The 16,561-nt window shown below is 48.5% G+C and overlaps 1 protein-coding gene across 2 annotated transcripts in view; it reads right to left on the reverse strand.

Annotated features, from left to right (window-relative positions):
- SLC6A17 (solute carrier family 6 member 17) overlaps positions 1–16,561 on the reverse strand; it is a 56,516-nt gene that overhangs the window by 12,255 nt on the left and 27,700 nt on the right. For both annotated transcript variants that reach the window (XM_081492780.1, XM_081492781.1), the window contains exon 6: positions 16,405–16,515. In XM_081492780.1, the coding sequence (XP_081348906.1) occupies positions 16,405–16,515 (111 nt within the window). The remainder of the gene's footprint in view (positions 1–16,404; positions 16,516–16,561) is intronic.

The following is a 16,561-nucleotide window of genomic DNA, read 5'->3' on the forward strand; positions in this document are numbered from 1 at the left end:
GATCAAGTGTACAGTCTCAAGCAGTGCCTTGTGCACAGGATCATTTAATCCTGACAAAATGCCTCTGACCAGGTCAGGCCAGGGGTGGGCTTTTGGTTTTTTCAGGTGTTTGGGGGAATTTTTTTGGTGGAGGGGAAGGAATTGTTATTCATATTTGGAAAGAGTAAACTGAGACCAAAGATGAAATAACTCACTCAAAGTACTGGAGCCAGCCCACTGAGACTCAGGAGTTACTAAATATAGATTGTCCGACACTGGGCAGTGGCATCCTCCCAGCTCCATCTCCTGACACAGCTGGCCTGCAGCTACACTCCTCTGACCACTTTCCCCTTGGACCTCTGCTGCTAAGGTTGACCAAAGTGACTTCACTCCAGACAGTTAAGGAAGGCAAGAAGCGAACTAGAAAATCTGCCTCCCCTGTGGGGATAGCCTCACACGGCCCTGGGCCGGCTGCCCCTTGCTGTGTGCCTGTGAGGGAGTCTGTTCCTTGTGTGCACAGTAAAGTGATGGGTTTGGGTTCTTCCAGCTCTGATATTTCAGCCCTAACACTGAGGGCAGAAGTTCAGCATCTCAGCAGCTTCCCAGGCATGTCTGAGCACCAGAAATCACTCCCCAGCTGAAAAGGTGTTGGCATGCTTGGAGGCTGGCAGAATGATGAGCTCAGGGAGGAGGAGGAGGAGGAAGAGGAGGAGGGTGACAGTAGAGCCTTCTGGCTTCGGGTCCTGTACACAGGTGGAGGCCCAGGAGCACTGCCTGGCTGGCTAGTATTCGAATTCCAGGGAGATTACAGTCCCCCACCCTGTGCAGAAGAGGTAAAGCCATCTTTGACCCACCAAGAAAAGCCCAGAGTGCAGACCTTAAGGAGCCAAGAGCCCCTTGGCATCCATGAGGAGATGACATCCTCCCTCCCCCTGTCCCTCGCTGTACTCTCAACAGCTATACCATGCTGGGGGCTCCCTGTGGATACGACATGCAGCCATTCGCTCAGCAAACCCTGTGGACCAGGCCTGGCCCACAGCAGGTAAGGTCCCAGCTCTCATGGAGCTGATGTTCTAGCTGGAGAGATGGACATTGGTCAGACAAGCCCATAAACAGATGCTAAGTTCCAAAAGTGACAAGGGCTGAGAAAGCCAGGTACCTAATTCTAGAAGAATGTGTGATGGGGGATTTGAGTTGAGTAAGGTCAGGGAAGGCTCCCAGAGAAAGAGATCTTTTTTTTTTTTTTTAATTTATTTATTTTTGGTTGCACTGGGTCTTCATTCCTGTACTTGGGCTTTCTCAAAATGCAGCAAGTGGAGGGGGGAGAGGGTTCCCTTTGTAGCAGTGCACAGGCTTTCTCATTGTGGTGGCTTCTCTTGTTGTGAAGCATGGGCTCTAGGCGCACAGGCCTCAGTAGTTGCAGAATACAGGATCAGTAGTAGTGGTGCATGGTGGCATGTGGAATCTACCTAGACCAGGGATTAAACCCATGTCTCCTGCATTGGCAGACAAATTCTTATCCACCATGCCACCAGGGAGTCCAGGAAGGGATGTTTGAGCTGCCCTCACTAAAGGGAGGGAAGAGCACTCAGACAGAGGGAACAGTATGTGTAGAGGCCTTAAGAGGGGACAGGAAGGACACCCTTTTCACACAGGGTGTGAAAGAAGGGAAGTAGAGGAGGCCAGCCTGATTGGAGTGCTGAGGACAAGGCGGGAGTGGAACAGGAGAGGCTGGGAGAGTCAGAGGAGTCCGAGCAAAGGAACGTAAGGATCCTGTCTTGATCCTAAAAAAGCACTTAACAGGGAAAGCAGTAAGGGGTGTGAAAGTAAGGGGAAACAATCAGGTGGGCATTTCTAAAAGAAGCCAGTGAATGCAGCAGACCTGCAAGGAAACTCTTTCTGAGGCCCAAGTGGGAGATAACGGTGGCATTGTCTGGGGTCAGGGAGGTACAGATAGAGAGACCATAGCAGGAAAAACCAAGCCTACTTTAGCGACAGACTGCCGATGGGGGGCGCTGGAGGGAGAGATGCCAGGGTGATGGCCACATCTCTGGCCTGCAGACCCTAGTGGGTGGAGATGGAAACAGTGGAAGAGGGGCAGGTCTTGATGGGGTTCGAACAGGGAAGTTCCAAACATCCTTTCTAGAAATGTTGAGTTTAATGTGTCCTTAAGATCTCTACAAGGAGATATCAAGCCAGCAGTCAGACAAATGAGTTTGGAGCTTCGAGGGGAGCACAGAGCTGGAGGTATGATGTGTAAGGAGCAGATGGAGTAGCAGGGACTGCAGCTGAGGTGGTGGGTAGAGCGAGAAGAGGCAAGAGCCGGGGCCAAGTCAAGGTCTGCAAGTTTAAAGCAGGAAAGAGGGGACTTCCCTGGTCCAGGAGTTAGGAATTCCTGCCAGTGCAGGGGACACGGGTTCAATCCCTGGTCTGGGAAGATCCCACATGACACAGGGCAACTAAACCTGTGTGCCACAACTACTGAGCCCGTGTTCTAGAGCCTGTGCTCTGTAACAAGAGAAGCCACCGCTATGAGAAGCCCACACACCGCAACTAGGGAGTAGCCCCTGCTCACCGCAACTAGTGTAGCCAAAAAAACAAGCAGGGAAGAAGCTCAAACAAGGGAGAGAGAGGAGCAGCAGCAGTGGAGGCAGAAGGAAAAGCAACAGAGGATCGTGGAGGCAGTGGGAAGAAAGCCCACCAGAGAGGAGGGTGGACCCGTGCCATGGAGTAAAAGATGCCATAGCCACGAGAGCATGTGGGAGCTTAGTTGGAGGTGTTCAGGGAGTCATGAGGCCAGAAGACAAGTAGGAATGAGGAGAGCTGAGAAACAGAGGGGAAGAAAAGGTGGACATTTGGTGGGGAAGCTAGGCTGGGATGAAAGACAGGGCAGTATCAAGGGAAGGCAAAGAAATCACTGGAGGATCGCTTTTAGATTTGTTGTTTCGTTTTTGTTTTTAATGCAATGACTTGACAGCTGATGGAGAGCAGGGGATCTAGAGGAGAGAAGGGGAGCTGTCATCCATAGGAGACGAAGGAAGGAGGACAGCATGGGGCAGCTGTGGATAAGCTTGTATATCCCATTTCTATCTCTGTCATCTAAGGGAGTTGCTGTCTTGGTGGCTCCTGTTTTTCCCATAAAGCAGGAGGCCAAATCATCTGTTGGGGGTGAGATGTGCTGGGAAGAGAGGTCAGAAGGTTCAGACAGTAGAAGCGGTTTAAAATGTTTACCATGGAACCCGGGAGAGAAAGATGGCCAAAGAAATGGCACAGGGTCATCCCACACTGTTGAGGGCCTGCTCTGCTTGCCAGGTCATCTTCTTTACAAAGGTAATACAGACCTGCATCTTCTCATCTAAAGACCTTAAGGCCAGACTGGTTTTGGAAATCAGGCTTTGTTTCTAATTTTATTTTAGAAAGGTAATATGGTGTGTATACCACATAACTGCATGACACCCCCAGTAGGGTCTGGGGCAGCACCCTTAATCAGACACATTTGTATTTCTGAAGCAGAATATGAAAATTCACACCAAGTGAATAAAGACTATAAATAGCCTCACATCTGTTCAGATCATTTACTGCCAAATGAGTTATGGGAAAAAGAAAAACCATTTTTTCTGTATTTCAGGGCAATTAGGATTTTGGCATTGTGAGTAAAGAAATAGGGACCTATACATGCTCCTAACAGAAATCTGGAGATTATTTTTAAAACAAAATAATCATAGTCTCAGTGGGAAAGAGCTTTCGTACCTCCCTTCTCCTGGATGGCTTTTTTTTTTTTTAATGATCCTCTCAGTTTGACTCTTTGCAACCCCATGGACTGTAGTCTGCTAGGCTCTTCCATCTATGGGATTCTCCAGGCAAGAATACTGGAATGGGTAGCCACTCCCTTCTCCAGCGGATCCTCCTGACCCAGGGACTGAACCTGGGTCTCCTGCATTGCAGGCAGATTCTTTACCATCTAAGCCACCAGGGAAGCCCAGTGGGTGGATTACTTATGCTTAGAAGGCACGGATGTCAGTCATGACAGTCCTACCCAGCTGCTTGAACCTCAGGCTAGAAACCTAGACATAGTGGGAGGGCTCTGGGTAGTTTGGAGAGTTCCAACTAGGAAGGAGCACAAAATTTTGTAAGACAGGACCAATTGAGACAGACACAGCTCTGGTCATGTCATTTGCATGTGGAAGTATCTTTGATGGTTCCCCACTATCTGCTGGGGTTTTCCTGGTGGCTCACTGGGCAAAGAATCCACCTGCAATGCAGGAGCCATGGGAGATGAGGGTTCGATCCCTGGATCAGGAAGATCCCCTGGAGGGCATTGCAACCCGCTCCAGTATTCTAGCCTGAAAAATCCCATGGACAGAGGAGCCTAGCGGGCTACAGTCCATGGAGTCGCAACGAGTTGGACACAACTGAGCGACTGAGCAGCAGAACTGTCTGCTGGAAGATCTGTTTCCCTCCTATGTTCTGAACGTCTGAACTACTCTTCAAAAGCATCATGACCTTATGGTCTGGTCTTTGCCCAGGCTGTTTCCTCTGCCTGGAATTCCCTTGCACCTATTCACTTTCTGATGAACACCTATTTATTTCTCAAAGTGCAATACTAATATCACCTGCTCTTTAAGCTTTTCCCCACTGCCTCTGGCAGAGCTAGTCGTGGCCCCTGGGCTCTCACAGCTCTTGTCAACAGCCACATGACAGGCTGATGTGTCTGTCTTTCTTTCCACACTCTGTGCTTCTTAGGGGTGGAGCCCATCTCCTGTTTATCTTTGTGTGAACAGTGCCTGGCACACAGGAGAGAAGGAAAAAGTGGATGGAGGGCAAGATAGAGACAGACAGAGGCTGACCTGTGTCCTGGAGGTGAGCTGAGCAGGAAGGACCAGATCAGGGACTATGAAGTGCCAGCCCTTTTGTGCTAAGATCCAGTCTTCTAGGACAAGAAGATCCTTAGGTTTAAATTTCTACTTCATAAAACAAGGCTATTTCCACGCTGGCTTCCTTTCATTCTCTTTTTTCCCTCTCTCTTTCTAAAATAATTCTTTCGTTTTTGATCTAGGTCAGTCATTACTAGGCTTCCCTGGTGGCCTAGCAGTGAAGAATCTGCCTGCCAATGCAGGAGTCTCAGGTTCGATCCCTAGGTTGGGAAGATCCCCTGGAGGAGGAAATGGCAACCCACGCCAGTATTCTTGCCTAGAGAATCCTATGAACAGAGGAGCCTGATGGGCTACAGTCCATGGGGTCGCAAAGAGATGGACAAGATTTAGCAACTGAACAACAGTCATTACTAAAGATTTTACAAAAAGGTCTGGGCCATGTGTGAGACCTAAACACTCGTCATCATTAGGATTTTCACCACTCCCTAAGCCTAAAACTAAGATGTGGATAAATTCCTAGGCCACCATCAGGGCCAAATCTCAAAAAGAGAGGCAGCCACCTAGGGGAGGACACCATCATCCCAAACTACCAACAAGCTGGCTCTATGGTGTGTGGGATTTCTTGGAGGAGGTATAAAGAAACTGTCTCCCAACGCAGGAGACACAAGAGGTGCGGGTTTGATCCCTGGGTCGGGAAGATGCCCTGGAGTAGGAAATGGCAACCCACTCCAGTATTCTTGCCTGGAAAATCCCATGGACAGAGGAGCACAGCAGGCTGCAGTCTATTGGGTCACAAAGAGTCGGACGTGACAGCATGCACACACACGGGGTAGGACTGTCTTACATGCAAGGATTTTGGATAGAAACAAAAACTGGTTTGTGTTTGTTTGTATATTAAGATTGTATCTATTTGCTATTCTTGTTCCGTTTTTAAAAACTATGAGACATTGATTATATAATGTACAAAAGTGGAAAGGATAGTGTCATGAACCCCTATGTACCTATCGCCCAGCTTCAGCAATTATCAACACATGGCCACTCTTGCTTCCTCTGTATCCCCACCCTCCCACCTCTAGATTACTCTGAAGTACAGTAGTGGATCCAAATCTGACATTAATAAGCCCCCCAGGAAAGCAGCCAAGAGAGCCAAAGCTTGGCCTTTGTGTGAGTGGTCCCTGGGCATCCCTGCTTCCAGCCTGCAGCATGGAGGGGCACTCTTGCCAGTGGAGATGTCCAGATGCCCAGTGCTCATCTGGGGATAAATAGGCACCTTCACCATTGAATGCCTGTGTTCCTTGAATTTAAATGGGCTCTTTCAGGATTTTAGGGATCATGGTGCCTGATTTCAACAAGGTCCTGATCATACCGTTCACAGGATGAGCCCACAGCCAGACCTCAGAAAGCCTAGTGTCCTTTCCAGACATCGGGATGTAACTGTAAGAGGAGAGGTGGGAAATGGGCTTTCCTCACTGGAGTCAAGGCTTGAACCTGCTTCTGGGTTTCCTCCCTGAAATAGAGCGACAGCTTCCTGCCGTTTGCTGGGCACACAGCTGAGTCACTTCCTGACACAGGGAGCAAGGTGTTCCATGGCTTTTGACTCAGCGGCACGAAGACGCTTTCTGAATCTACAAGCAGCTGATGAGCCCTCGCCTGGACTGGTGCAAGATAGAAGCGCATGCCCTTGCTTCAGCACAGATGGGCCCATAGACACCAGATGGCACGGAGGCACTGGGTTCCTGCTGCCCAAGAACAGTGTCACCTTCACAAAGAAATACTAGCTAACGCTCGCCATACCATCTCTGCACCCCGGGACAGTCCTACATGCTCTCCTGGTGGTTCTGTGAGCAAGCTGCCATGGATCCCCCTATCTTGCAGCTGAGGAAACTGAGGTCTCAAGGGGACAAGGAACTAGTCTTCCCATGACTGAGTGATAAGCTGGGCTTGGAACCAGACCGTCTGACTCGAGAGCCCACCCCTGGGAGCAAGGCTGCCTTACCATCCTGCTCAGAAGCCTGACTAATTGTGGGGATCACAAAGTTCCTCCATGAACCGCTATGCCTGGGCCTTTGCAGGGAACCCACTTCTCTTCTCTAGGGGTTACCATACACCCTTGACCCTGCAGCCCATCCTCATCAGGCAGAACTGTTCACTCATCTTGTCCAGAGGCCACAAAGTGGATGCCCGAAGCTCCTGCCTGGCTCAGGTTGTGCCAGGCTACAGCCCTGAAAAACTGGTGTGGCTTCTGTCATGACTGATTAACAGGTAAAGGGGTTACGTGGTTTGAAACTCAAAAGGCACAAAAGGGTATTCACCCCTGTATTCTAGACACTCAATTCTTCTTCCCTAGATATAACCACAGTACCAGTCTCTTGCCTGCCCTTCCAGTGATATTTCATGTGTATATCAATGATATATATTGAGTTGGCTAAAAAGTTCATTCAGGTTTTTTTGATAAACATGTTATGGAAAAAGTCAAATGAACTTTTGTCCAACTATTAAGGGGCTTCCCTGGTGGGTCAGCAGTAAAGACTCCACCTGCAATGCAGGAGACTCAGGTTCAATCCCTGGGTTGGGAAGATCCCGTGGAGAAGGAAATGGCAACCCACTATAGTATTCTTGCCTGGAGAATCCCACGGACAGAGGAGCCTGGCAGGTTACAGTCACAAAGAGTCGGATACAACTTAGCGACTACACTACCACCACCATAAATATTACACACACACACACACACCACACATGTGCATATTTATTGTTTTTCTCCCCATATTTTCCCTACTGCCCACTGGAGATGTCACCCCCAATTTCAACACTCTCCCATCCTTCAGAGTTGGGAATCCACAGGGTTCCAGGGCTCCTGACAAGCTGCCCCCTCTACCCCTGCCCGCTCACACCCTCATCCCCGCAGTCAGACTGAGAAACCACCAGGCCAGGTCCTTGGTCCCAGGGCGCAGTTTACCTCAGCTGCTGCAAGATGCTCATGACTCCTGGGTCATTCTTCACAGAGAGTTCAACCCTGAGATGGCCAGGTCTGTCCCCTGTTCCCACTAGAGCCTTCACGCTCCCCTCCAACTGCCTGCACCCTACCACTGGGCCCTGTCATCAGCACATCCTTGGTCCCAGGGCGCAGTTTACCTCAGCTGCTGCAAGATGCTCATGACTCCTGGGTCATTCTTCACAGAGAGTTCAACCCTGAGATGGCCAGGTCTGTCCCCTGTTCCCACTAGAGCCTTCACGCTCCCCTCCAACTGCCTGCACCCTACCACTGGGCCCTGTCATCAGCACAATCCCCCACTGCTGCAACCCATCTCTGGATGTTCTCTTCACCTTCTTGCTGTGACTCAGCAGCTCACCATCCCAGCTGCACAGCAGAATCATCTGGGGAGCTCTGACAATCTGCTTCCATCTGGACCCCACCCCCAGTGATCCTGATCAACGAGTTTGCTTGCTGGATTCTGGTTAGTCAGGGTGGGCCTGAGCACTAGTAGCTTTTCCTGGTTCTTACAGCTCCCAGGGGAGCCTGATATGCAGGGAAGGGCTGAGCACATGACCCTAAGGCCAAGGTGGCCCTGGCAGCCTCTCAGGTGAAGGCTGTTTTCTCGCACGTTAGGGACCACTGGGCCTGGGTGGACAGGGTGCTGCCTGCTCTCCAGTCCACTCCCCCGCATTCCCCTGTGCACTGCCTCTCCTCCCAACACTATTGCTGCTGTCATCTGAGTGATTTCTATATCTCCATCAATGTCCCCTCTAACAATCTGCCTCTGGGTCCCTTTTCCTCCTCCCTTCTGAGACAGGAGGGAAGGGGGCAGGGCACAACCATTAAAAGAATGACAGAGCCGGTGAGGAAACAACAAAAACTGGTTAGAACCGGTTAGGCCCAAGATGGCAGGAGATTCCACTTTCAGTGGACCTTGAACCTCCTTATATGCTCACTGTAATATATTAGCTACATGATGTATACCCACAGACACCAGGACAGTTCCCAGACAGCATGAAAGACCAAAAAGTGGGTGATGGCCTAATTTCTGGAAATCCTCACCCTCTTCCCCAAAATAGTTGCCTATGAGATGACCCAGCCCATAAAAACTAACCACCCTATATTTGGGGGCCACGTGAACTTTCCATTCCCTGGGACTGCTCTTGCCTGCTGAGACAGACTGTATTCTACCTTTGTGTATCTTAATAAACCTGCTTTCACTTATTCATTCATGGCTCATTCTTGAACTCTTCCTGAGGGAAGCCAAGACCCCTAACTTGGTAGCCCATCAGAGGGACTCACCTGCGATCTGAAACATAACCATCCTCTGGCACCCCATTTTCCTGCAACCTTCCCCCACTCTTGTCCTTCCCCCCACTTCTATAGTCACACCATGGCCTTTGTCATGACTAGTAGCTGTGCTCCAAGTAAACCTTAATTTTAAGGATCCCATCTTCCAAAGCACCCAACTTTCTAGCTCACCTCTAGTATCTAGACTCTACAACATTCTTCAGCCTTGCTGGGAACTCCAGCCCTTTGGCCTTCCTCCATTTCACTGCCCCTCACCCTGTTTGGATCCTAACATCACTGGCTTAGTCAATGTCCATCCTTTTCATATTCCTTCCTCACACTCTCATCTGCCCAGCCATCTCTCCATTGTCACCTTGATAAGCTCCTGACCTGGGTGATGTCCAACCTCCCTCTACTCTGGGCTGCCCCCAAGCGGCAGTGCTGGACACAATGTAAACCTTGGGCCCTGACACGTGGGACCTTGGGCTGATTATTTAACCTCTCTGTGCTTCAGTTTCCCCAGCTGGAAAATGGGGATAACAATAATACTTTGGGACCTTGCTAGCAGTCCAGTGGTTAAAACTCTGCACTGCCAGTGCAGGGGGAGTGAGGTTGATGCCTGGTCAGGGAACTCAGATCCCACATGCTGTGTGGCAAGGCAAAAAGATTTTTTAAAAAATCTTTTTAACAATAAAACTTCTAGAATCATTGTGAATTTAAATGAGTTAATATACATAAGATGCCTCACATAGTAAATACTATCTGCTGGAAAACATAATTGGTTTAACTGCTTCACTGTAGGAGCAGCCTGCCTTCAGAGCTGGTAAACGTGAATAGCTGTCCACCGTGGAACTGGAACCACGCTTGCTATCTTCCCCGCGGCACTCGACTTTTAACCTCCATCATTTCCCACCCACCCTGCGTGAACACACTCCCCATCTCATGTGCAATTATGTCACACTCACCCCTCCTTAGGCCTCCAACCCCATGCCCCTCCACCATCTCTACTCTCAGCTGATGACCTTGCTGCCCACTTCACATCGAAAAATGACCCAATGAGAAGAGAGTTCCCACACTGAGAAGCTTCTGGCCACTGCTTCTCAGCTGACAGCATTTGTGCCACAGGCTGGCCGGCGCATCGCTCCTGCTTCTGGGGGACAATGTCTGCTCTGAGTGAAGACCAACCCCTCCACCTGGGCACTGGGCCCCATCTCTCCTGCTTATTCAAGGACTTTATTCCCTCCTCTCCTATAGCATCAATTCCCCCCCCCCTTTTTTTGATTTTCAAAAAAGTGTATAATACAATGGTTTTTAGTATATCACAGGGCTGCACAACCATTCCCACAATCAATTTTAGAAGATCATCACTCCGAAAAGAAAGCCCATATCCATTAACCATTGCTCCCCAAATCCCCCCCGCCAACCTCCCAGAAGCCCAGTCCTACGCGACCACTTGTCTGTTTTTGGTCTCTAGAGTCCTCTGTTCTGGACATTTTATACAAACAGATTCACATAATATGTGGTCTTTTGTGACTGGCTTCTTTCCCTCGGCACAATGTCTTCAAGGATGAAATCATCCATGTTGTGGCACGTACTTCACTCCTTTGTATGGCCAGCCAATACTCCATTGTATGAATATACTACCTTTTATTTTTCCATTCATCAGTTGATGGACATTTGGGTTGTGTCTACTTCTGGCTATTATGAATAACGCTGCTAGGAACACTTGTGCACAAGTTTTTGAACATATGTTTTCAGTTCTCTTGGATATGTGCCTAGGAGTGGAATTGCTGGGTCACATGCTAACTCTGTCTAACCTTCTGAGGAACTGACAGACTGTTTTCCAAAGCGGCTACACTATTTTACATTTCCACTAGTAATATATGAGGGGTTATTTTTATCATCAGAATTCATAACATTATGAAATAACACCTTTGATCTCACAGTTCTCTTCTGGTTACCACTGCATTTTCCATTCCTCTGCTCCCCTTACAGCAAAACTCCTGAAAATAACTGGTCTTTATTACTTGTCTCCAGTTCCTCCCCTCCTATTTTCCCTTGAACCCACTGCTACTAGACTTTGCCCCCAACACGCCAGCAAAACAGCTCTTGTCAAAGCACTAATGATCCTGCTGCTGCCAAATGCCTTGGCCATTTCTCAGTCCTCATCATCTGACCTTTTGGCAGCTTTGGACCTGACCCTCCTTCTTAAAGCCCTTTCTCCACTTGGATGGAATTCTCTCCATTTCTCTCTCTCTATGTCTCTCTCTCCCTCTCTTCTCCGCCTCCCTCAATGACTATCTCTCCCCCAAGCTCTACAAGCTGGGACCCCACTGTTCAGTGCTCAGTCCTTTTCTCTATGTTGACTCTCCAAGTGACTGTAACCAGTCACAACTTTAAATTCTCTAACTCCCATATTTATACTTCCACCATGTTCCCAAAGTACTCTCAGAGTTCCCCATCAAACCTGCTCTCCCCACCATCTTCCCCCATTTCTATAAATGTCAATCACATCCTTCTAGTTGGTCGGGCAAAAGGCTTCGCAGTTGTCCTTGTCATCCCTCTCTCTCACACCTCACATCCAATCCAGCAGCAAATACCCACGACTCTGCTGCTGCTGCTGCTGCTGCTAAGTCGCGTCAGTCGTGTCCGACTCTGTGTGACCCCATAGACGGCAGCCCACCAGGCTCCGCCGTCCCTGGGATTCTCCAGGCAAGAACTCTGGAGTGGGTTGCCATTTCCTTCTCCAATGCATGAAAGTGAAAAGTGAAAGTGAAGTCGCTCAGTCGTGTCCGACTCTTAGCGACCCCATGGACTGCAGCCTACCAGGCTCCTCCGTCCATGGGATTTTCCAGGCAAGAGTACTGGAGTGGGGTGCCATTGCCTTCTCTGTGCCCACGACTCTACTTTCTAAATATATCCTCAATCTGACTGCTTCTCATCACTTCCACTGATGTCACCTGGGCTCCCTCCATAGTCACCTCCCACCTGGATGAATTCTGGCACCTGGATGGAGCCTTCTAGCAGGTCTTCCTATTTCACCCTTGCCCCCTCAGATGTCTGTGGCAACCAGAGTGCTCTAGGAAGATGGAAGTCAGATCATATCATTACTCTGCTCATAACTTTCCAACAGCCCCCACGACACCCTGAGTAAACAGCAGAGTCCTCACCTGGCCTGGCTCCTCATTGCCCCCTTGACTGCAGGTCCTATCTCTCTCCCCTCCCACTCCAGCCACAACAGCCTCCTTGAGAACACCAGACTTGTCCAGGCTCAAGGGCTTTTCATTTATTGTTTTATTTTGGAATGGAATGTGCTCCTTCCAAAAATCCACATGCTCTGCTCCCTCACCTCCATCAGGTATTCACTCAAATGTCACTTTCTCAGGGAGGCCTTCCTTGAGCACACTAGCTATGCAGCCCTCTCCCCAGGGCCCCGAATCTTTCTTTCTCTACTTTTTCTTTTCCTCCTTAGCAACACCATCCAACAACTCCTTTCTCTTATATTAGCTGTCTCCCTTCACTAAAATATAAGCTCCTTCAGGGCCAGAAAGTTTATCTGCTTTGTTCACTGCTGGATCCCAGGACCCACAACAGTGCCCAGAACATAACAGGAATTCGTAACAGTTGTAATTTTGATAAACATTCCCTGGAGGTTTTGGTGGTTAGGTAATCTATCCTAATCCATTGTATATTGGGCAACTCACATAATTTAATGTACAGTACCCCATACTGACTTGGGTTTTTAACTGGATGGAGAGAAGCAGCCCAAAGAGTTCAAGAAGTTCATTAGCCACTAACATGAGCGACTGACCCATCAAAGGTGCTAGTGGGTCATCATGGTATCCTGGCCACACTGCATTCATCACACCCAACAGCTTGAAAACATGGACTGAAAGTCCAGGTCCTCTAGCTTGGATTATTTCTGATGTTGGAAGACTGTATAGGAGGGAGCATCTTCCTGATTATTCAGTACACCCATAGAGGGCCTATGCTTTGTTAAGGTTGATTCTGAGATGCCCTGGCCAGAAATCTTGGACTCTCCCCCCACTGCCAAATGGCATAACCCTTGGTGATGTCATTTACCCTGTGGTCGATCTGAATGGAGCAGTGCACAGGCAAGGCAGCTGTGTGCAGCCACCCTGGCACTCTACAGCACTCTACTAGAGCAAGGACTTGAAATGCCTCCCAGTTCCCCATATCTCACCAGGCCCATGCTGCAACAGTCCCAGATGTGCAACAGCAGTTGGCCATGTACAGACAGACATTTGTGTCTGAGCGTGGGTCCACAGTTTTTGCAGATGGTTGGAAAGTTTTATAATAAACAAGAACTTCATCTCAGCTATCACCACTGAGCCTCACTTGCCTAAAACAAATGATGGCATAGACTTTGAAGGAGATCCTTGATCCTTTGACCTCTGAGGCCCTCAAGTCTCCCCTTCCCTGCTCAATTCATCCCTCCAGGGTCAAGGTAGGAGCTTCCTGCTCAAGGTCTCAAGATGTTCCCCCAGGTTTTGTGCATACTTGAAACTCACAAGAGCTAGATGGACAAGGTCCCATACCTGCTGGTTCTTGACCTGGTTCCTCTAGACCTTTTCAGATTTGATTTCTTTAAGCTTCACCTCATGAAGACTCTGGGCCTCTGCAAATGCTAAAGTGGGACCACACTGTTCTCTGAAGATCCAAGAAAAGGTGTGGGAAAGGAGCACTCCTATTATTCAAAGTGCACATCAACTTTTTGCATCCATCTGATTGGCAAAAATCAGATGTACCTTGCAATTGGCAAAAATTGCAGTGTAACAAATGTGGAGCAACTGGGACTCCCATATACAACTGGTGGGAGTGATAACAGATGCAACCACTTTGGACAGCAATTCAGCCAACATCTAATAAAACTGAAGACACGCATACCCTCTGAGACATCAATTCTATTGCAAAACATATACACCCTAGAGAAACGTGTACTCATGAACATCTGTGTCATATGTTTATTAGCATTAGTAGCAATGGTGAGAATTGAAAACAATTTAAATGACCATCAACTAGAGGATGAATAAATAAATTCATCTTCTAGCTTGACCATCAACTGGCCATGTACTGAATAAATTCATTACAGTGGAATATAATACAGTCATGAAAATGGATGCACTAGAGTTACAGGTATCAATATAGCTAAAATCTCAAAAAAGAGTATTTAGCAAAAATAAAAGCAAGCTGCAGAAGGTTGTATATAATGCATTTTATATAAAAATTTAAAGTATGCTCATATGTTATGTTTTGTTTAAGGATACACATATATATATTACAAAATTTTAAAAATGAATTAGTAGACTAAACCCCAAATTCAAGATAGTGGTTATTTTAGGGAAAGGGAAGTGAATGGGAAGAGAATGGATACTTGCTATTGTTGCTGTATAGTTGCTAAGTTGTGTCCGACACTTTTGCAGTCCCATGGACAGCTGCCCACCAGGGGGCTTCCCAGGCAAGAATACTGGAGCGGGTTGCTATTTCCTTCTCCAGGGGCACTTTTATGGCATCTGTAATATTTCATTTCTTAAGAATGTTTATTATATTATTATATGTGTGTTTATATGTCTGAGATGTTTCACTTAAAAAGATGTTTTAAAGAGTGCTAAATCAGTGAATCAGAAGGGAACAGTATTGTGTATGTTGGGCCTGGTAGCTAATCTTATGAACCGGTTTCAGTGGCTTCTGGAGTTAAGTCCCAGGCTCTCCTAACACCACCCAGGGGCCCACTAGACCTGTGTGAATCTCCACATTTATGATCATCTCCAGAATATAAAATTTTCTCATAAAATTCAACAAAGTATAACGGAAAGTCTCAAGTGAACACAGTAGACTGATCATGATTCTAGAAACACAGTTGAATTCATTCATAAAAACCACTGACTTTCTTCTCATGGCTGTTTTCCCTCAAAGAATCCAGGTTTGCATTTTTCTCTTCTTTGTCAGACATCACATGTTCACAACATCATACCCCAGCCAGGTGGCTCCAGAGTCACACTCATGCCTCAGGAGATTCACTAAGTGCTTCATAGAGCAGACCTCTGTGCTCATTCACACAGAAATCTTAGATGTTACGTCCAAGAATGCCAAGGGCCAATCATCCCTGTCTCATGAATATGAAAGGGTGTGTGTCCTGTGCCTTGTTACCCACCCCCAAACATCAGCTGTTTGTAGCTGCAGAGCAGGGGAACTGGGAGGGAATGGGGCTTTCAAACTCCACCAGATCTGGATTCTTCTCCCTGTGTCATTTGTATGGAACTTCTGTGTAATCATTAATGTGTGTGTGTGTTTACTCAAACACATGTGTGAGACAGCACTGCTAAGGGACAAGATGAAGGCACAGGACTGGACAAGGTCCAGTCTGCAGGCACAGGGCCAGAACCCTGCCAGGTCAGACTGAAGCTTCACCAGGCCCCTGATATTGCTACTGATCAGCTGGCATTTGGAACTGAACTTTCTAGCCTGCCCACCAGGGCGACTAATGTACTTCTTGCCTAGGGTTACCTTGAAGGGCATGCCAATGTGCATTTGAAATTCTCTTATTCCTCAGTGGACTGGTGCATGCCAGCTGTGCCTAGTGGTCTGAAGAGCAAGAGAGAGACAGGGCCACCTGGTGGGCAGAGACCATGCTTAGAAAATTGGGTGTCCACCTTCAGGACACTTATGCCCCTGAGGCAGCCCTGGGAGCCATGCACCATGACCCTGTTCTCCCCTCACTGGGCTGTTGGGAGGATTAAATGAGTGAGACGTGGCTGGCTTTGGTAAGGGTAAGATCATGATTCACGTGGTCTTTTACCTTTAATAAAATAGCCACCCCACTCCCCTGATCTGGGTACAAGTTGGGATTCCCAGGGAGCTTTCTTCTCTCTGGCATCTTCTTGATTCCTACTGTCACAGATTCACTCAGTGAACCCCCACCCCTACCCCCACAGCCTGGCCAAACCTGACTTTCTATTATGGCCTTAAACACGTCCAGTGCCTTTCCACACTCTCGTGCATATAGTTCCGCTGAAATCCTATCTGCACCCTGAGGCTGTATCAGATATCACCTCCTCCCCGAATCTTCGGATTTCACCCATACTGACGTGCTGTCTCTCTCCTTGGAACCGTGCATGCAGGGCCCGTGCTCCCTTCCCTGGTGCCTCCGTCCAGCGACCGACACAGAGCCCACCACCCAGCAGGCCCTCAGCGAGTGTTAAACTGCGTGAAACAGATGAGGCCCAGCAGAGCTGTCCATGTTCCCCAGGAGCCTGTGACCCTTACCTTGGGAGTGAACATGTGTAGGATGCCGTCGATGGCCCCCCGCAGCAGCAGCCCCCGGACCAGGAAGCAGGCCAGCACCACGTAGGGGAAGAGGGAGCTGAAGTACATCACCTGCAGAGAGAACAGGGACCCACTGTGGGGCATAGCCCCTCCTGCA

This window comes from Giraffa tippelskirchi, chromosome 5 (assembly GCF_054371585.1).
Source record: "Giraffa tippelskirchi isolate mGirTip1 chromosome 5, T2T-mGirTip1v1.2.pri, whole genome shotgun sequence".
NCBI lineage: Eukaryota > Metazoa > Chordata > Mammalia > Artiodactyla > Giraffidae > Giraffa > Giraffa tippelskirchi.